The sequence below is a fragment of the Arctopsyche grandis genome, chromosome 11 (assembly GCF_051622035.1).
Source record: "Arctopsyche grandis isolate Sample6627 chromosome 11, ASM5162203v2, whole genome shotgun sequence".
In the NCBI taxonomy this organism is placed as follows: Eukaryota; Metazoa; Arthropoda; class Insecta; order Trichoptera; family Hydropsychidae; genus Arctopsyche; species Arctopsyche grandis.
The window spans coordinates 8,491,632-8,514,280 of NC_135365.1; the positions used below are offsets into that span (position 1 = coordinate 8,491,632).

A 22,649-nucleotide genomic window follows, 5' to 3' on the forward strand; every position below is an offset into this window, starting at 1 on the left:
GCATGCACTTACTTAACCGATAACAGATATCCGTTGGTCTAAGTGCAATTCGCTCAATCCGTGGCGTACGTAACAATATTTTAATAGCTACTGATCTACGGATCATTTTCTATTTTACAATTTAATTTAATTTGATTAGTAATCATAGTATTATATTATTCTAATGTTAATCTACAGCATAATAGGAAAAAGAGCTCAAAAACATATTTACAATCTTTATAAATGCTCATAATACATCTAATACATAATATTAATTAAAGACTCTCTAAAGTCGATGACCTAAAGCAGATTGTGTTTAGGTAATCTGTGTTTATACCTGAAGGGTATAGACATTTTGTTAAACAGTTTAATATTTGATTCATTGAAATGTAAGCACAAATCAGTAAAAAATATTAATTTTGAAAGCCATTCAACGTCCAGCAACTCGTTATATTTTTCAATGACATTCTCATTCATTAAAAGAAGCTTAACTTGATAAAAAACAATCAAAGAATCTTTGAAGAACTTTTCCACGACTTAACCATCGCACATTGTTGTACGATGTAAAAGTAAACCTCATACACTGAGTTTACCTCATTTAATAACACTGAGCAACAAAAAAAAAAATACCAGAGCGGAAACTAGCCAATCTTTACTAAGTTTGACCCACTGAATTCGACCCACCTCACAGAGTACAGCGGTCGGACTACATGCCATCTCGCTTGCACCCAAAATATTACGCGCTACAACCATATACACAACAAAAGCATTTAAATTGCAATTACCGCTTGAGCTAGTACGTTTAGATAAAAAAAATATTGAGATAGAAAACCAATCCTTATAGACGTGGTGAAATAAAAAAATTGCCAAATAAATGAAAAATAGCACGGAAAAATATCCGTAAAAAATTACATTTTTGACTTTTAAAATTCGCTAGACAATTAATTAGAAGTATTTTAAAGCAATGAAATATAACAATTAATAGGAAAAATATCTGACTATTGATTCCAATACTCACTTTGAGCGTAACAATCCTAAATTTTGAGTTAAAGACCGCAAAAGCCAAAAACCTGTAAAAACCGCGGATTTTTTTAAACGCTCATATCTCGTAAACGATCACCCACCAACAAAAATCAATATCATATTCGAATTCAGTGGGTCAAACTTAGTAAAGATTGGCTAGTCTCCGCTCTGGTAACTCAAAATCGTGATTTTTTGTTGCTCAGTGTAATCCTTAAAAAAACCATAACATCTTCCAAATTATTATTAACCACTAGAATGCCGGAGATGTTTAAGATTTTTTTTAGACTTAGCTTGGAAATCGTTCGCGTATCATCCAAATTCTCAAACGTGCCATCCCAGGCACACGTGCCCAAGGTTCGCGATCCCTGGCCTATACCAACGTTTCTCAATCTTTTTTGGACCATGGCACCCTTTTGCGATTAATATTTTGCTGTGCCTCCCCCATATTTTCACGAAAAAAAGTACATATTAAAAATATCAAATATGTACATATATTAATTTTATTTTATAATTACAAATCTGAAAATACATATGTACATAATTTTTTTTAAACAAAAAAACGGAAAATCTAATATATAATTTCGAAAGAGGCTTTGTATATATGTAACTGTCGTTGGGAACTTTGTAAATAGGTAAGTTTCTATGACGATATATTTTCTTTTCGATTCAAATAAATTCGGGGGCGAATGGGGTTACTTCAATGGTTGGCAAATATCGAGGATTTATCGCATATCTAAAAAAAAACATGAGATCTGGAGCAGAGCGTGGAGCAGTGGAGCAAAGCAGAGTTTTTGCATGGAGCAGGAGTGGAGCCGGAGCACGAAAATTTGTATTGCTCCACTGCTCCAAAATTTTGATTTTATGTACTAGAATTTCTTTCAGAATGTAAAAATTAAATGAATGTTTTTTTTTAATTTGTTTTTCAATTTATGATTAATTCAATATTTGATGGTTTATTATCCTGGAATCATTTGACATGTGGCACATCATGTAGTTTGGTTATATTATTTTATAAATATTTAGTTTTATATACTTTTTTCACTTATTGTTGTTTTGTACAAATGAATGTGTGCGCGAGCTTTCTTTTTTATTTTTCCATTGTGATCAAATTATATTCTTGATTATTTTCTCCATTCTTGTTACTATAGTAGTTTGGGACAACCATGTGCACACCGTGTATTATAGTTATATCTACATATGTATATATTTTCATGATATATATTAAATATTTTAATAATAAATAAATTGTCTATGAATAAAATTTTATAATATAATTTTTTTTGTTAAACTTATAAAGTTTAAAAAAAAAATTAAATAATCTCTTGTTCCTTCTCAAACGCTGTTGCCGATTCCCTTAATAAAAAGCCGAAAACAATAACAGAAAATATAGAAATGTCGGTACAGGTTGATGTTCCTGAAACGTCCCAAGCTGATATTGTAGAGCAAAACCGAACTCAAAATGATTGGCCTGATTGTTGGTCATTACTAGTGGCCGGATCCACAGCGCGCCGTTTATTGTTCAATTGTTGTAAAAGGTTCCCCCAACCTTTTTTTTGTACTCTAACTTTGTAAATAGAGCCAAACCGCCCCGATTCCTGGAAAAAGCACAGTCTGTATACACAGTCTAGTCATTACTAAGCTTCGGCGCGGACCGTGGTATTTTCGAGGACTATTGTCTATTACTATTGTCAACCTTTTTTTTTGCTCTCTAGCTATTTAGGACAATAGTAATTGATAATAGTCAACCCTCTTTCCTATAAAATAGCACGGTCCGCGCCGAAGCTTCGTCATTACAACAAAACATAGATTATAAAAATAGCCCTATACATATGTAGAGCTTCTCCAGACGACGGGGGACAAAGAATTGGGTCCTAAAAAATCTGAATGCATGACATAAATACAATATTAAAATATCTGATGAGACTCATTCTCCATCACAATTTGTACAATGTTTTGTAAGAATCGTCATGAAATGCAATTAAATTAAATAAAATTAGCTGTGACCGAAAATGGATTCCGGACTCAGGAATTTAGTTTTCTAGTTTTCCGAAAATGTAGCAAAATAGTTGTTTTCAAGCTATGTAGGTGCTCTAAAAAATAATTTGGAAACTTCTACATCTCTTTCAAAATTTAAGTCATTCATCTTAGGCAGGAAAATTATTAGATTCTACTGATAAAATCCATAATTGAATCTCTTGTATTAAAAATTGTATTGCTTTTACTTTTTATTGTAATGCTTTTTGCACAGTTTTTATTTCCGCATCCAATTTATATCTAAACTCTCCGCCTGTATGTACTTAGATTATTGACGCCATAAACATCAATGGAGATTGACCATCACTCGCCAATTAATTTGACGTAGAAGTTGTTTAAATCCGGCTCCGGGGGGCGCTGAGGGGCAGCCGGATTCTGGTATACATATAATTTCGAAAGAGTATATATGTTTGTTTGTTCATGAGAGTCAAGTTAATAAAATAAACAATAGAATATTCAAATAAATTTATATAAAATATTTACTATTAGATTAGTCATGTTTAAGCGGTTTATATTACAAACACCGAACGAAGCCGGGTAAAACCACTATTAAATAATAAATAAATTTTATTTAGTGTGATCCTTGATTCTTAGAAATAAATAAACGAGTTTGCTTATAATGTTGTTAGTAACATACGTAAATCGCATGGTTTTACAACATCAACAGAGTTACGATCTTTTGAGAGATGCATAACTCGACTAAATCTAGATTCAACGAGATAAGATATAGAAAATGCAGTGAAATATAAACTTGCCTTCTCCCAAAGCTGTAGAAATGTATTCGCTATTTCAATGCTGATCCAAAAATTATCTTTATTTAGTTTAAATATTACTTATGTATTCATATTACTTTGCAGACTTTCTTACCATTCGATATCAATATCAATTGCATTCACACTAAATGGATCAATCACCCAATCTGGAATATTTAGATTTGTAATATCGTTAAATCTAACTTGCATATCCTCATGAAGCTGCTTCAAATGTTCAATATATATGTATCGATCATCATTTTGTATTTCATTAGAAATAGTAGCCAATGATTGAAATTGTGTTGACTCACGTCGTCCAATATTAATTTTGAAAAGATCGAGCTTTCCAAGTAATAATTACATTTTTACACGTTATGAGATTATATCTGATAAATAAAATATATTTCCTTTTGCACCAACCATTCCTTTTGCACCAACCATTTCTTTCCCAAATTGGTTGTCACTCATATAGTACACAATACTATTCAAAATATGACAATTACACTTCGATAACCAACGAACTTCCGTGTGTAACAGAAGGCGCTCAATATCCTCCTCGTTTTCTTCACATATTACATATTTGTCGAAAAATTTGATCTTATTTAAAAATGGTTCCCAAACTCCTTCCCAATCTTATTTAAAAAATATTTCGCACATATTTTTTCAGATATGCGATAAATCCTCGATATTTGCCAATCATTGTTGCACAAGCTAGTATATTTTCGGAAATGAAAACGTATATTCAGTTTGATGACAAATAAAACATTTAAACTCTTCTGTCGATACTACAATATTTACATACAAAAATTTTAATCTGACTGTGACTCCCCTATAGCTCGCCAAGCCTCTCCAAAAGTAGAATTTTGGTTTGTGCCTCCCTAGAGAGGGTCTGGGACTCCCAAGGTGGCCATATGGCCACAGGTGGAGAAACACTGACCTATTCTGTAGGCTTTTCCCCTGTGTGAGACCTTAAATGGCTCACAAGGCTTCGTTTATGAGTAAATGATTTTAAGCAAATTTCACATTTGTGTGGTTTTGTCCCAGTATGCGATATTTTATGTGCCTTAAGGTTAGATTTTTGACAAAATGATTTTAAACAGATTTCACACTTGTGGGGCTTTTCCCCCGTGTGGGACCTTAAATGGCTCACTAGGCTTCGTTTATGAATAAATGATTTTAAGCAAATTTCACATTTGTGTGGTTTTGTCTCAGTATGCGATATTTGATGTGACTTGAAAATACATTTTTGAGAAAATGATATTAAACAAATTTCACACTTGTAAGGCTTTTCCCCCGTGTGATATCTTAAATGTGATGCAAGTGCCTCTTTATGAATAAATGCTTTTAAGCAAATGTCACATTGTATTTTTATCCCAGTATGCGATTTTTTATGATACACGAGGTGAGATTTTTGATAAAATGATTTGAAACAAATTTCACACTCGTAAGGCTTTTCCCCCGTGTGAGATCTTAAATGTATCACAAGTCCTTGTTTTTGAGAAAATGATTTTATACAATTTTCACACTTGTAAGGCTTTTCCCCCGTGTGAGACCTTAAATGTAACACGAGACCAGATTTTTGATAAAATGATTTTAAACAAATTTCACACTTGTACGGCTTTTCTCCCGTGTGAGACCTGAAATGTAATACAAGTGCATGTTTATGAATAAATGATTTTAAGCAGATTTCACATTTGTGTAGTTTTATCCCAGTATGCGATTTTTTATGTAATTCGAGGTTATATTTTCGAGAAAATGATTTTAAACAAATTTCACATTTGTGTGGTTTTATTCCAGTATGCGATATTTTGTGTGACTCGAGGCGAGATTTTTGAGAAAATGGTTTTAAACAAATTTCACATTTGAACGGTTTATCTCTAGTACACAAAACAAGTTTAGATTCCATGGGAAATGGCTTTGAACGAATTTCACTATTCTTTCGGTGAATTGTCGACAACGAAGGCTCATCGTCCCATCTTACATCTTCCAAGAAAACTTCTTCAGTCTTGATCTTCAAACAATCATCTAACCTCAGTTGAGACGTTTCGTTGCTTCGAAAACAAGCCTTTCGAAAGTCGATTAGCAATTCCAGATTGGTCTTACACAAAAGACACACCGAGTCCGGCAACCCGTCGCCTCTTTTAACCTGCACATGAAAGAAATAGGATTAAGCGGTGAGAACAGTTAACCAATTGGGTCCACAATAGTTGTAACCAGCTGTAACCAGCAACTGACATTAGTTTGACAGCAGGTCCGAATGCGTTGTTCCAAACGAGGATCACCGAAGATAGAGACGGAAGACTCGGCCGGAGCTGATCCAAGACAAAGCCTGCACTCCATCGTCTCTGTATTTAATTCTGACAACAACCTGATCGACTGGGCCTCACCTTGTTATTGTTTAAGTGACATTTCGTCTAAATTTGGTACTAATTATACCAACTTTGAGGTGCCAACTTATACCAACTGCTCACAGACAACTCGTACCAAACTAGTTGCCCACAGGTCATTCCTCAAAAGCTGTAGACATTGACAAGCAGGACTAACGAGAGGGGGTAACAGATATGCGAATAATCAGAGCCCAGATTCTGAAAGGTAACGTTTGTAATATTCGATAAAATATATTTTGTATTAGAAAAATAGATTGAAATTCGTTCACATTTTTATTATATGCAAAAATTAGATGCATTTTCGTTAAATTTCTTAGAAATTAATCAAAATTATTCGCATTCGCAGAAAAAACAGTTGATAGTTTTTTATCGTTGCCGACCAAGTTCAATTTGTGGAGAAAAGGGTCCAATTTAATTTAAAACCAGATCGAAGAATTATATGCAATGTTTGGAAGTGTAACTGTATGTATGTAAATTAAACCATTTAAGTACATATACATATTATATTTGCCCAGGGCTTTTTTCCCATGTAATGCGGTGGAACGGCGTTCCGGCACCTATTTTTTCGACATTTTTTTTATACTTCAATCGAATATTATTTTTTTAGTTAAACTTGTTAAGTTTCAAAAAATGAAGAAATCTCTTGTTACTTCTCAAACGCTGTTGCCGATTCCCTTAGTAAAAAGCCAAAAACAATAACAGAAACAACGACAGAAAATATAGAAATATCGGTACAGGTTGATGTTCCTGAAACGTCCCAAGCTGATATTGAAGAGCAAAACCGAACTCAAAATGATTGGCCTGATTGCTGGTCATAACTAAGGTTCGGAGCGGACCGTGGTATTTTCGAGGATATTGTCACCCTTTTTTTTGCTCTATAGCTTTTTAGTACAATTGTAATTGACAATAGTCAACCCTCTTTCCTAGAAAATAGCACGGTTCGCGCCGAAGCTTAGTCATTACAAAAAAAAAATAGATTTTTATTAAATAGATTATAAAAATAGCCCTATACATATGTATAGGGCTTTTCCAGACAAGGGGGAAAAAACATTTGAGGGGGAAAAAAGATTGAAAAGACAAGACAATTTGTACAATGTTTTGTAAGAATCGTCATGAAATGCAATAAAATAAATTCAAAATATTTTTTGCAAAAAAAAAGCAAAAGGGATAACTCGGACTTTGGATCTAACATGCATAAGTACCTGACATGGTAATGCAAATGTTTTAGTTTGCATCCGCTACTCTCCCCTTAAAATATACAATATTTTTATTTTACAGTAGATGAATGGATCAAATTGTACAAACTACTTTCAATATGTTTGTGTAGCAAAATCAATTCGTAAAAATGAACGGCGTCGAAATAATGTATTTAAGTTATAATTCTTCAATTACACAGTGGCGTACCTACCGCGCCCGCAGACCCCGCAATGCGGGAGGGCGCCACAAAGCGGCGCGCCTTTTTTACGGATTTTTTAATTTGTTCTGTAATTTCTTTGTAATATGTTTTTAAAAACCTCTTATTTTTCTACCTATTTGCATCTCGTTTTATTGTATATACTATACATATGTACATACAATATTATATTTTGAATTCATCCTCATTGTGTAATTGATCTATGCCAATAGGGCTAGAAGACTGCCGTCTTTTTTCATTTTTTGAACGTCAGTGCCATTTTTCAAACTATTTTCCAAGAATTCTCTCTTATTCTTGTATATTTACTTTATCGATTTACGTAGTAACAATAGATGAAGTTTTGTGATCATGCGAAAATTCTCCTGCTTTAAACAGATTGTGCACTTCGATATATAGGTATATGCAGTGGCGGCTCGTCCATACGCACTGCGGTACTGCAGCACCCCCAAGGAAATTGAGAAAAATTTAATATTATTATATACATACATAAATGTACATATGTATGTATATTATATGAAAATATCAATATTATTTAAGCGTGTATTAAGCTCGCCCGCACACCGATACATCCAATAATGATCATAAATCGCGGTACTAATATCAGAAAGTGAGGCATCGTTTATGATTTTGTGCAGTACGGGTTTCGTTGGAATATGCCGAGTGGGCGAAGGAGGGGCGCGGGGAGGGAGCTCGCGCTAGAAGCTTGGTCTCGTTAAACTCCCGGCTGTACGAGACGTATTTTGCGTCGATGCGCGCGCCCGACACCTCTCACTTTTCCTCATTCCTTCTGCTTTCGTCTTTCCTTCTACACCTCTTACACTTTCTACATTTCTAGCCTTCCTTCTAAACCTCACTATAACAGTTTTATTTCTTTTAATTCATTTGGCAAACTATTTTTTTTAAAAGCGATATTTGCACCTATTTTCGAAACAGAATCATGACTCTAACCAGTGGCGGCTCGTCCTAATGGGCTGCCGGGCTGCAGCCCCTCCTATAAAATTCTAAAATATATGTTTAATAATACATTTAATATTTTATTTATTAATGATATTTTTTTTATTAGTTGGATGGACGAACTATTGGGGCCTTCGACAGAGTAAATATTACTTACATTATCACCCATATCCAAAAGGGTGATATTGTAAGTAATGTTGACCGTTTCGAAGACCCCACTAACTTGTATGGTGACAGATGAATTAAAATGTTGCTGTACTGGCTGTAAAGTTTTACAGCGCCGCCCTGAACGCCACGCAGCCCGGAGTCTCGGAACGAGAAAGAGAAAGAGCTATTTGCAACTGCAGATAGCTCTTTCTCTTTCACTCACTCTGCCGTTTTGGGCTGGATAGTCGGCAGCCTTCGCCTGTTAAACAACATTCATCTGTCAGTTTGTGTAAGATTTCGCGCGCTTGATCTTACATTTGATTAGTTGAATCGCACGATCACAGCTTTATTCGTTTTCGTTATTCTTAATTGGTTGTGTATGAGCCCTCATCAAATCTTCGGTGAGTCGTTTTCATTTCGATAACAGCAAACTTTTTTCAAATCTGTTTAATTTTTTCTCGTAATTTTTATTTAAATATATTAAGATTTTTTTTCTTTCAAAAATGGGAGAAAAAAAGAATTCAGTAAAATATTTACAAAATTTGCACTTTTCGCGACTAGAACTTACCGAAAAAGTCGCTATAAAAGCATTAGGCTGCCTCACGCCCAATTTAATTATTTCACAGCCTGCTACTAGTAGATCCTTTAGTTACTCGCGAAAATTTAATCCAGACATCTATAAAAAATACAATTGGTTAAGAGGGCTGTACACCCGAAACCTTAATTTTGTTACCGTTCCCTTCTTCGATATATATATATTGAGTGAATGCGACAATATATATCAATATATATATATTGAGTGAATGCGACAGTTGCGCTTCGACCAGATAAAACGTATTTTAAATTGACAAAATCGAGGTTTCGTATTCTCCTATTTTCTCCTCCAAAACTGGACCAATTTTTAAAAAAATTTCATCATCGGTATGAGAAAGATACTTTCTGTGCATCTATCGGCGTATTTTTTTTAAATCGACCGTTAAATAAGCACGCTGGACTCGTTTCGTGGGTGTAAAAAAGAGGCGATTTTATAAATGTTTGGCGGCTCCTAGCTCCTATAAAAAATAATTAATCAAAAAAATAATGCACCCAGATGCACCCCAATGGTAGATATCCATAGCATATTAAAAAATAATTTCTCTAGTGCCATAATTGAGGAAGGGAGAAGTATAGTACGTTTGTATGGACAAGGCGCTGCTGTCCAGCCCTCTTAACCCTTTGGCTGCTACGAGGTTTTTCAATGTCCAAGCGAAAAATGCTAACATTTGTAATTATTTTGAAAAAAAATAAATATAATATTTTTTTTTACATACTTACTTCGCCGAACACTCGTAATTTTTATAATACTTTATATACATTTTTAAGAAGCAGTCGTGGACTAGTGCTCTCTCTTTCTGTCTTGCTTTTACATGCGTGCGTGCGAAAGAGATACCTACATATATACACTAAATAAGTTTTGACGATTGTTTTCCGAGGCTTTATTCTTTTCAATAATCTATTTTTAGATATCGATGTATCCTTACAACATGCGATATATTCGAAACAGGTAGCGGTCTCTCTCTCTTTCTTTCTTGGTTTTAATTGTGTACGTGTGAGCGAGACACACAAGGATGCGAAGTTTCTAATAATCAAATAATTTTTCAACATGTATCATAAACATTTTGTATGCATTTCAGTTGCATTTGATTGATTGCATGAATTCGTGACGTCTCGTGACCTATATAATTGAAAGCGGATTTCTATTGTTTTTTGCCATTTATTTTAACTCTGCAAAATGATATCGGACAGTGAAAGTGATGAAAGCGAAATAATAGCTCCTCGCCGAGGAACTTGACAAATCAGCAGCTCTACTGATTCTGAAAATGAATTTATCGACAATAATCAATTCCCAAGTAATAACTCCTTATATGACATTGACAACGAACCCGAAATTTACTTTGATGATGAACCCGAAATTGAAGAGCTTTTATTTAAAAAATTGATAAATATTTATAAAGCTTGAAAAATAAATATAAATACGTATATAAAAAAAATGTTTCGTGCCACTGATGCGCTGGTGGCTCAAAGAAAGTATTGAAATACGACAATTAATGACGTCAACAACGATCGTCGTAGCAATCTTCGCCGATTTCAAAACAACGATTTATCGTTGTTGTAGCAGTCAAAGGGTTAACGGGATGTACAGAAAAAAACGTGTTATTTTGTTATCCGTGTCTTTTGTTTGGAGGCGAGTCGCCAGGCGAAGCATCTTGGACGAAAACAGGAGTTATTGACTTAAAACATTTAAATGATAAAATTAAAAAAAACACGAGGGAAGTGTCGAACACTTAAAAAATGTGTGTAATCTCACGATTTTGGGATCGGCTAACATAAAAACCCATTTAAGCGAAGCTTATCGGCGGGAAATAGATAAGCATAACGAAAACTTTTGTCCTGTTATGACTAAAGAGAGGACCCAGAGCGCGCTGTCCATTGTTCACATGTTGTAAATGCATTGTTAAAGGTTTGCCGAACCTTTTTAACAAAGCAATTACAATAATGGAACAATAGACGGCGCGCTTCCGGTTCTACCTCTAGTTATGACATGATAGAACAATTATGGTGACATGTTTTAGACATATTTTCAGTGCAGCCCCGCCACTAAAAATTATCACGAGCCGCCACTGACTAACTATTAATTAAGTATATCAAAATCAAGAGAAGTTGAGGCAATATTTTCAAGACCTTAAATCTTTTTCCGAAAATGCCGATAAAACAATAACAGATTCTACCAATTTACTGAATACATAATTTTTTATTTTGGTTAGAACTTTTTCACAAATTAATACCGCATGTAGAAATTATTTACAACCAAATGCAATCTAGTAATATCGATGCATTTTGAATTAAAGAAAACTTTTATTCAAAATGCTTTACTAATGTCATTATACAAATACGAGATTATTATAGCGAATTGTCTTCATCTCAGTCTCAAGAAGCCAAAAATGTGTGCGATGTTATTATTAAGGACATCAAAGAGAAATGTACTTTGTCTAATCGATTAATAGCTGTGAAATTATTTAATAAAGAAAATTTTGAAAAGTACTGAAAGAAAATGCCAATGGAAGATCTACTACTAACCGTTGAATCATATCCAATGCTAGATAAAGAAAAACTTTAAACTGAATTAGAAGTGTTTTACTCAAGGAAAGAAATGCATAGTATTAATGATTTATTAATATTTTTAAAACTTAGTTTTGGAATCAATTTATGTAAAGTTCGTGTGGAAATAACAAAACTTATTCAAATTCTGCTTACAACTTCAACTACCTCTGAACCAGAACGGTGTTTTTCATCAATACCTGTTTATACCTGAAGGGTATAGACATTTTGTTAAACAGTTTAATATTTGATTCATTGAAATGTAAGCACAAATCAGTAAAAAACATTAATTTTGAAAGCCATCCGACGTCCAGCAACTCGTTATATTTTTCAATGACATTCTCATTCATTAAAAGAAGCTTAACTTGATAAAAAACACTCAAAGAATCTTTGAAGAACTTTTCCACGACTTAACCATCGCACATTGTTGTACGATGTACGAAGGGGCTGTTTATTGTTGAAAGATTGTAAATGCATTGTTAAAGGTTTGCTGAACCTTTTTTACAAAGGATTTACAACAATGGAACAATAGGCGGCACGTTTCCGGCCCCTTCAGATTCCGACCTCTAGTCATTACAACAAAAAATAGATTATAAAAATAGCCTATACATATGTAGAGCTTCTCCAGACGACGGGGGAAAAATATTTGGGTCCTAAAAAATCTGAATGCATTTCAAATACAATATTAAAATATCTGATGAGACTCATTCTCCATCACAATTTGTACAATGTTTGGTAAGAATCGTCATGAAATGCAATTAAATTAAATAAAATTAGCTGTGACCGAAAATGGATTCCGGACTCAGGAATTTAGTTTTCTAGTTTTCGGAAAATGTAGCAAAATAGTTGTTTTCAAGCTATGTAAGTGCTCTAAAAAATAATTTGGAAGCTTCTACATCTCTTTCAAAATTTAAGTCATTCATCTTAGGCAGGAAAATAATCAAAATTATTAGATTCTACTGATGAAATCCATAATTGAATATCTTGTATTAAAAATTGTATTGCTTTTACTTTTTATTGTAATAATTTTTGCACAGTTTTTATTTCCGCATCCAATTTATATCCAAACTCTCCGCCTGTATATACTTAGATTATTGACGCCATAAACATCAATGGAGATTGACCATCACTCGCCAATTAATTTGAGGTAGAAGTTGTTTAAATCCGGCTCCGGAGGGCGCTGGGAGGCAGCCGGATTCTGGTATACATATAATTTCGAAAGAGTATATATGTTTGTTTGTTCATGAGAGTTAAGTTAATAAAATAAACAATTGAATATTCAAATAAATTTATATAAAACAAAAACTATTCAAATAAATTTACTATTAGATTAGTCATGTTTAAGCGGTTTATATTATATTACAAACACCGAGCGAACCGGGTAAAACCACTATTAAATAACAAATTTAAATTTGAAAGAAAATTTTATTTAGTGTGATCCTTGATTCTTAGAAATAAATAAACGCGTTTGCTTATAATGTTGTTAGTAACAAACATAATGTTGTTAGTAACAACAACGAAAATCGCCTGTTTTTACAACATCAACAGAGTTACGATCTTTTGAGAGGAGATGCATAACTCGACTAAATCTAGATTCAACGAGATAAGATATAGAAAATGCAGTGAAATATAAACTTGCCTTCTCCCAAAGCTGTAGAAATATATTCGCTATTTCAATGCTGATCCAAAAATTATCTTTATTTACATAGTTTAAATATTTCTTATGCATTCATATTTCTTTGCAGATCTATCAGACTTTCTTACCATTCGATATCAATATCAATTGCATTCACACTAAATGGATCAATCACCCAATCTGGAATATTTAGATTTGTAATATCATTAAATCTAACTAATATATCCTCATGAAGCTGCTTCAAATGTTCAATATATATGGTTAGATCATCATTTTGTATTTCATTAGAAATAGTAGCCAATGATTGAAATTGTGTTGACTCACGTCGTCCAATATTAATTTTGAAAAGATCGAGCTTTTCGAGTAATAATTACATTTTTACACATTATGAGATTATAACATTTTTCTTGTAATTATTTGTTTAGCAAATTAAATTTCTCAAATATATCTGATAAATAAAATATATTGCCTTTTGCACCAACCATTTCTTTCCCAAATTGGTTGTCACTCATATAGTACACAATACTATTCAAAGTATGACAATTACACTTCGATAACCAACGAACTTCCGTGTGTAACAGAAGGCGCTCAATATCCTCCTCGTTTTCTTCACATATTACATATTTGTCGAAAAATGTGATCTTATTTAAAAATGGTTCCCAAACTCCTTCCCAATCATATTTAAAAAATATTTCGCACATATTTTTTCAGATATGCGATAAATCCTCGATATATTTGCCAATCATTGTTGCACAAGCTAGTATATTTTCGGAAATGAAACGTATATTCAGTTTGATGACAAATAAAACATTTAAACTCTTCTGTCGATACTACAATATTTACATACAAAAATTTTAATCTGACTGTGCCTCCCCTATAGCTCGCCAAGCCTCTCCAAAAGTAGAATTTTGGTTTGTGCCTCCCTGGAGAGGGTCTAGGACTCCCAAGGTGGCCATGTGGACCCAGGTAGAGAAACACTGACCTATTCTGTAGGCTTTTCCCCTGTGTGAGACCTTAAATGGCTCACAAGGTTTCGTTTATGAATAAATGATTTTAAGCAAATTTCACATTTGTGTGGTTTTGTCCCAGTATGCGATATTTTATGTGCCTTAAGGTTAGATTTTTGACAAAATGATTTTAAACAGATTTCACACTTGAAGGGCTTTTCCCCCGTGTGGGACCTTAAATGTAACACGAGACTAGCTTTTTGATAAAATGATTTTAAACAAATTTCACACTTGTAGGGTTTTTCTCCTGTGTGAGACCTGAAATGTAATACAAGTCCATGTTTACTAACAAATGATTTTAAGCAAATGTCACATTTGTATAGTTTTATCCCAGTATGCGATATTTTATGTGATTCGAGGTAATATTTTCGAGAAAATGATTTTAAACAAATTTCACATTTGTGTGGTTTTATTCCAGATGCGATATTTTGTGTGACTCAAGGCGAGATTTGTGAGAAAATGGTTTTAAACAAATTTCACATTTGAACGGCTTATCTCTAGTACACAAAACAAGTTTAGATTCCATGGGAAATGGCTTTGAACAAATTTCACTATTCTTTCGGTGAATTGTCGACAACAAAGGCTCATCGTCCCATCTTACATCTTCCAAGAAAACTTCTTCAGTCTTGATCTTCAAACAATCATCTAACCTCAGTTGAGACGTTTCGTTGCTTCGAAAACAAGCCCTTCGAAAGTTGCAATTCCAGATTGGTCTTTCACGAAAGACACACCGAGTCTTCAACCTGCACATGAAAGACGCGGTGTGTCTTTCGTGTAAGACCAATCTGGTGTCCTCTTTCAACCTGCACATGAAAGAAATAGGATTAAGCGGTGAGAACAGTTAACCAATTGGGTCCACAATAGTTGTAACCTGTAACCAGCAACTGACATTAATTTGACAGTAAGTCCGAATGCGTTGTTCCAAACGCTCTGGATGAGGATCACCGAAGATGGAGACGGAAGACTCGGCCGGAGCTGATCCAAGACAAAGCCTGCACTCCATCGTCTCTGTATTTAATTCTGACAACAACCTGATCGACTGGGCCTCACCTTATTATACCAACTTTGAGGTGCCAACTTTATACCAACTGCTCACAGTCAACTCGTACCAAACTAGATTGACCTGTGGTCATTCCTCAAAAGCTGTAGACATTGACAAGCAGGACTAACGAGAGGGGGTAACAGATATGCGAATAATCAGAGTCCAGATTCTGAAAGGTAACGTTTGTAATATTCGATAAAATATATTTTGTATTAGAAAAATAGATTGAAATCCGTTCACATTTTTATTATATGCAAAAATTAGATGCATTTTCGTTAAATTTCTTAGAAATTAATCAAAATTATTCGCATTCGCAGAAAAAACAGTTGATAGTTTTTTATCGTTGCCGACCAAGTTCAATTTGTGGAGAAAAGGGTCCAATTTAATTTAAAACCAGATCGAAGAATTATATGCAATGTTTGGAAGTGTAACTGTGGCGGCTCGCTTATACGACATGGTCGAGTATGGTTGCCTTCCTGCGAGTGGGGGCCAACTCGGCTGGGTTCGGAGAGCCGCTACTCACTCTGCCTTCAGCTGTCATAAATAAAACACGTGCATTAATATGCCAGTCGTCTCATTCGTTCATCCCCCATATAACTATATGTATGTAAATTAAACCATTTAAGTACATATACATATTATATTTGCCCAGGGCTTTTTTTCCATGTAATGCGGTGGAACGGCGTTCCGGCACCTATTTTTTCGACATTTTTTTTATACTTCAATCGAATATTATTTTTTTAGTTAAACTTGTAAACTTTAAAAAAATGAAGAAATCTCTTGTTACTTCTCAAACGCTGTTGCCGATTCCCTTAGTAAAAAGCCAAAAACAATAACAGAAACAACGACAGAAAATATAGAAATATCGGTACAGGTTGATGTTCCTGAAACGTCCCAAGCTGATATTGAAGAGCAAAACCGAACTCAAAATGATTGGCCTGATTGCTGGTCATTACTAAGGTTCGGAGCGGACCGTGGTATTTTCGAGGATATTGTAAACCTTTTTTTTTTGCTCTATAGCTTTTTAGTACAATAGTAATTGACAATAGTCAACCCTCTTTCCTAGAAAATAGCACGGTCCGCGCCGAAGCTTAGTCATTACAAAACAAAAATAGATTTTTAATAAATAGATTATAAAAATAGCCCTGTAGGAATCTCGTCACCGCAATCGAAACTATCGAAATCTATTGCGACGGAGAATACATTTCTCACGCTCAACCATTGACGTCATCTCAAGTCGAAGAACACCTGCATCCATTAAACTAAATCGAGTGGAACGACGCCAAACATTCGAGCATATTCCACCCCAACAAACTAATCAGAACGACACGAAGTCGAAGAACACCTGCATCCATTAAACTAAATCGAGTGGAACGACGCCAAACATTCGAGAAACGTCCACCCTAAACAAAAAACCACATTCCTCGCATAACTCGCACACGTTAACACCACCTGCGGTTCTCGGAATCAATCGCCAAACACAGGTCACGTGGATCCCCAAAAACAATATAAAAGGAGGTCCACCCCAAACAACTTCAGTCGACCCACAGCAACAAGAGTCGACACACAGCAGCGGACCAGTCGACATCCACCATCTGAACAGCTACCACTACACTACCCTACAATGGAAGAACGCTTGCAACTCAGCCGAATGCCGAGCCAGCAACACACTGCCATATCCAGAGACATCTGAACATAGCCGGATCCAGAGCAACGACACATTGCAGATCCAGCGGCCATCACGACACCAAGTCAACAGCCAATAGCCGTCTCGAGAACACTACGATTCCAGCCGCTTCAACAACATATTTATACACTTGTATATTCAAACAATAAAGTACCTTATTCAAACAAACAGCAGTATTAACTACTAAAACACAGACGAACTCGTCTATAATACATGGCGGACTGGTGGTGAAGAACACCTTCACAACTAGATCAGTCCCCATAACTGGTGACCCCGACGTGATCTGAACAGCGCAGCCTACACAGCAGCCCACAGCGCAGTCACCATAGCCCTATACATATGTATAGGGCTTTTCCAGACGAGGGGGAAAGAAGATTGAAAAGACATCACAATTTGTACAATGTTTTGTAAGAATTGTCATGAAATGCAATAAAATAAATTCAAAATATTTTTTGCAAAAAAAAGCAAAAGGGATAACTTGGACTTTGGATCTAACATGCATAAGTACCTGACATGGTAATGCAAATGTTTTTGTTTGCATCCGCTACTCCCCCCTTAAAATATACAATATTTTTATTTTACAGTAGATGAATGGATCAAATTGTAAAAACTACTTTCAATATGTTTGTGTAGCAAAATCAATTCGTAAAAATGAACGGCGTCGAAATAATGTATTTAAGTTATAATTCTTCAATTACACAGTGGCGTACCTACCGCGCCCGTAGACCTTGCAATGCGGGAGGGCGCCACAAAGCGGCGCGCCTTTTTTACGGATTTTTTAATTTGTTCTGTAATTTCTTTGTAATATGTTTTTAAAAACCTCTTATTTTTCTACCTATTTGCATCTCGTTTTATTGTATGTACTATATGTACATACATTATTATATTTTGAATTCATCCTCATTGTGTAATTGATCTATGCCAATAGGACTAGAAGACTGCCGTCTTTTTCCATTTTTTGAACGTCAGTGCCATTTTTCAAACTATTTTCTAAGAATTCTCTCTTATTCTTGTATATTTACTTTATCGATTTACGTAGTAACAATAGATGAAGTTTGGTGATCATGCGAAAATTCTCCTGCTTTAAACAGATTGTGCACTTCGATATATAGGTATATGTACGTAAAAAGGATTGAATTATTAATTTGGAAATTTATTTTACGGGACCGAAAGTGAAAAGGTCGAAAAAGCAAATATCGGAAGGCAAAGTTCGAAAATCGAAAGATCTTAAATCGAAAGATAAAAAAAGGGTGCATGGTAAACGGTACTATGTACATACATATATAATACATATCAGTGGCATGCTGTGAAATTATCTCTCTTTTGTCATACAGCCTTGTTTAATGTGCGCGCGTAGATACGGGAGGAAAAGCCTGTTCCTCTTGTTCATGTTGTACAAGAGTCCTTAAAATATTTTATCCTTTAATATATCTTTGAGTTGTCCTTAAAATATTTTGCGGGGGGGCGCCTGGAATTCACGCTACGCCACTGCAATTACATATAACTCTATAACATATAACTCTATTTTAATTCGTGTATCAATTCCTTTCTGCAGTCACCCGTTGAAATCAACGGGCACCACACTTGTACTAAAATAATGACGATATTGGAATAGTAATGGGGCCGTCCACACACAAGATATAAAAAATAACGATATTTACTGAATCTAGTAAATACCGTGTGTTCGAACGCAATGCTCTCATACGTTCGATTCACAGTATTTCTAGATCTAGTAAATATCTTTAATTGATATCTTGTGTGTGGACGGCGTCAATAAGTTTGCTTTTAGTGATAATGATTTCAGTCTATCATTATTTCGTTATCTTCCTTGATTCAATTAGTCAATTAATTTCGTGTGTAGTTATTCTTACAATAGCCTATAGCAGGGAAACTTTTTCTGCAATGGAACACTTAGCTTACTTTAAAGGTGAGTATTAATAAAATAAAATAGATTATTAAAACACTTATTATTTATTTTTAAATATAGTAAACAAAGCTCTTAACGATTTTGAGTCCTAGAATCGCAAATCTTCTTGATATAGGTTTTTCATTCCAAATTGACCATTTTTCATTTCAAATTGACATTGAAAAGAGATCAATTTGAAATGAAAAAGGTTTAATTTAAAATGAAAAAGGGTTCAATTTGGAATGAAAAACCTGTATCAGGCACAATATAGGATGTAGAAAACGGAAGTAAAACAAAAATAGCTTGTTTTGACATATTGGGGTATTCTTCGGACGAACTCGCTCAGAAATGATTTATTCAATGACTGCTATTTGTATTTTTGTTTCAAAACGATGTCACTGAGTATTTCAATTAGATTTTCATAATCACTTACGCTTAAGCCTACTGGTTCAGCTGACACGGAAAATGGATTCCGGACTCAGGAATCTTCTTAACTAGTTTCAGGCAAATGTTGCAAAATAGTTGTTTTCAAGTTATGTAGAGTTAGTGAATGAAACTAGAGTTGTGAGAAAATGATTTTAAACAGATTTCACACTTGTAAGGCTTTTCCCCCGTGTGAGACCTTAAATGTATCAAAAGTCTATGTTGAATAAATGATTTTAAGCAAATGTCACATTTTATTTTTATCCTAGTATACGATTTTTTATGTGATTCCAGGTTCGATGTTTGAGAAAATGATTTTAAACAAATTCAACACTTATAAGGCATTTCCCCTGTGTGAGACCTTAAATGTATCACAAGTTCTTGTTTATGAATAAATGATTTTAAACAGATTTCACACTTGCAAGGCTTTTCTCCGGTGAGACATTAAATGCCTCACAAGGCTTCGTTTATGAATAAATGACTTTAAGCAAATTTCACATTTGTGTGGTTGTATCCCAGTATGCGTTTTTTCATGTGATTCGAGGTCAAATTTTGTAGAATATGATTTTAAACAAATTCCACACTTGTAAGGCATTTCCCCTGTGTGAGACCTTAAATGTATCACAAGTCCTTGTTTATGAAAAAATGATTTTAAACAGATTTCACAATTGTAAGGCTTTTCCCCCGTGTGAGACCTTATATGCCTCACAAGGCTTCGTTTATGAATAAATGGTTTTAAGCAAATTTCACATTTTATTTTTATCATAGTATGCGATTTTTTATGTGATTCCAGGTTCGATTTTTGAGAAAATGATTTTAAACAAATTCCACACTTGTAAGGCATTTCCCCTGTGTGAGACCTTAAATGTATCACAAGTCCTTGTTTATGAATAAATGCTTTTAAGCAAATGTCACATTGTAGTTTTATCCCAGTATGAGACTTTTTATGATACATGAGGTTAGATCTTTGATAAAATGATTTGAAACAAATTTCACACTCGTAAGGCTTTTCCCCCGTGTGAAATCTTGAATGTATCACAAGTCCTTGTTTATGAGAAAATGATTTTAAACAATTTTCACACTTGTAAGGCTTTTCCCCCGTGTGAGATCTTAAATGTATCACAAGTCCTTGTTTTTGAGAAAATGATTTTAAACAATTTTCACACTTGTAAGGCTTTTCCCCCGTGTGAGACCTTAAATGTATCACGAGACCAGATTTTAGATAAAATGATTTTAAACAAATTTCACACTTGTAGGGCTTTTCTCCCCTGTGAGTCCTGAAATGTAATACAAGTCCATGTTTATGAACAAATGATTTTAAGCAAATGTCACATTTGTATAGTTTTATCCCAGTATGCGATATTTTATGTGATTCGAAGTAATATTTTCGAGAAAATGATTTTAAACAAATTTCACATTTGTGAGGTTTTATTCCAGTATGCGATATTTTGTGTGACTCAAGGCGAGATTTGTGAGAAAATGGTTTTAAACAAATTTCACATTTGAATGGTTTATCTCTAGTACACAAAACAAGTTTAGATTCCATGGGAAATGGCTTTGAACAAATTTCACTATTCTTTCGGTGAATTGTCGATAACGAAAGCTCATCGTCCCATCTTACATCTTCCAAGAAAACTTCTTCAGTCTTGATCTTCAAACAATCATCTAACCTCAGTTGAGACGTTTCGTTGCTTCGAAAACAAGCCTTTCGAAAGCTGATTAGCAATTCCAGATTGGTCTTACACGAAAGACACACCGAGTCCGGCAACCCGTCGCCTCTTTTAACCTGCACATGAAAGAAATACGATTAAGCGGTGAGAACAGTTAACCAATTGGGTCCACAATAGTTGTAACCAGCTGTAACCAGCAACTGACATTAATTTGACAGAAGGTCCGAATGCGTTGTTCTAAACGCTCTGGATGAGGATCACCGAAGATGGAGACGGAAGACTCGGCCGGAGCTGATCCAAGACAAAGCCTGCACTCCATCGTCCCTGCATTTAGTTCTGACAGCAACCTGATCGACTAGGCTTGGCCTTGTTATTGTTTTAGTGACATATTTTGTCTAAATTTGGTACTAGTTATACCAACTTTCAGGTGCCAACTTATACCAACTCCTCACAGTCAGCTCGTCAGAAAAGATAGATTTACTTAGTGTTGTAAAATTCTTGGTAATAATCTTTTGGAGAATATTACCGAGTATATTCTCCAAACCGAGAATATTCTTTTTAAGAGCATCTGGAGGGCTTTTATACTATTCCGTTGCAATAATTGAAGTATAATGTATAGAATAGTCATTCCTAACAAAAGTATCGCTTAAAAGCGAGCCATCGAAGAGAGAGACGGAAAGTCAGAAGAGAGACAAAAGAGTGAGGAAAAAAAATTCGTGGAAGTGATCGTCGCTTATCGTCCCTTGACGTTCAGGGTGGCATTGGGCATATTTTTATTTTATCTATTTACGAAGTATCAATAGATAAAATATTAATTTTAATTCAATTTAAAAATACAAAATATAACTTTGTATCTCTATTAACAGCTTTTGACCCATAGGAAGTTGCGCTTCCACCTCTTTCCCACCCTTGTATCAATGGTCCATAAGGGTACTCCACTATAACCAAGGGGACTCAAGTTATCTTTAATTTAAACAATTTTCACGATAGTTACAATACATATAAAGAAATAAGAAAGGCGTTTACGCGAAATTAAGTGAAAAATTTAAATAGCTGCCCAAGAGGATTCCTTCCTTGGGAGTGTTATCAGTCCCCAAAAGTGGAAGCCTCCTAGTCGCGAGAATTAAGTTGAATTAGAAATATATAAATATACAAATATGACATATCAATCAGAATGACATATTATAAATAATTTTAGTGTGTTAGTGTGACAGTACTATACATATCATAAATAAAAGAATTTTAAAATCCTTGGAAAAGAACTGTTTTGTTAAACAAATACCTTTTCGATGAATATTTGTTAACCAAATTATCTTTTTTCGCAATGTAATAAACTCTAATTTTAACAAAATTTTCAATGGTCGCGCGAATTAACTGTAATCTATGGTTTTTTATAGCAGGCTGATCTGTAGAATGCACTAATATAGATATATAATATAGATACTAAAAA

General features: G+C 34.3%; 2 protein-coding genes across 3 annotated transcripts; both read right to left on the reverse strand.

Moving 5' to 3' along the window:
- Window positions 1-4,169: 4,169 nt before the first annotated feature.
- Window positions 4,170-6,253, reverse strand: LOC143919015 (uncharacterized). Its single transcript, XM_077441171.1, has 2 exons — window positions 6,024-6,253; window positions 4,170-5,934 (listed from the first exon to the last, which is right to left on the reverse strand). Exons 1-2 carry the CDS (start codon window positions 6,126-6,128, stop codon window positions 4,726-4,728), a joined length of 1,314 nt encoding a protein of 437 aa, XP_077297297.1. The 5' UTR covers window positions 6,129-6,253; the 3' UTR covers window positions 4,170-4,725.
- Window positions 6,254-14,339: 8,086 nt separating this feature from the next.
- On the reverse strand, window positions 14,340-21,587 carry LOC143918718 (uncharacterized). Of its 2 annotated transcripts, XM_077440734.1 has the most exons (3): window positions 21,405-21,582; window positions 20,390-21,315; window positions 14,340-14,477 (listed from the first exon to the last, which is right to left on the reverse strand). In XM_077440734.1, the coding sequence occupies exons 1-3, from the start codon at window positions 21,516-21,518 to the stop codon at window positions 14,447-14,449; spliced, it is 1,071 nt and encodes a 356-aa protein (XP_077296860.1). In that variant the 5' UTR covers window positions 21,519-21,582; the 3' UTR covers window positions 14,340-14,446. The 2 variants fall into 2 exon arrangements, with proteins under 2 accessions (XP_077296860.1, XP_077296859.1); XM_077440733.1 differs by lacking the exon at window positions 14,340-14,477 and having other exon boundaries at window positions 18,002-21,315; window positions 21,405-21,587.
- Window positions 21,588-22,649: the final 1,062 nt, after the last annotated feature.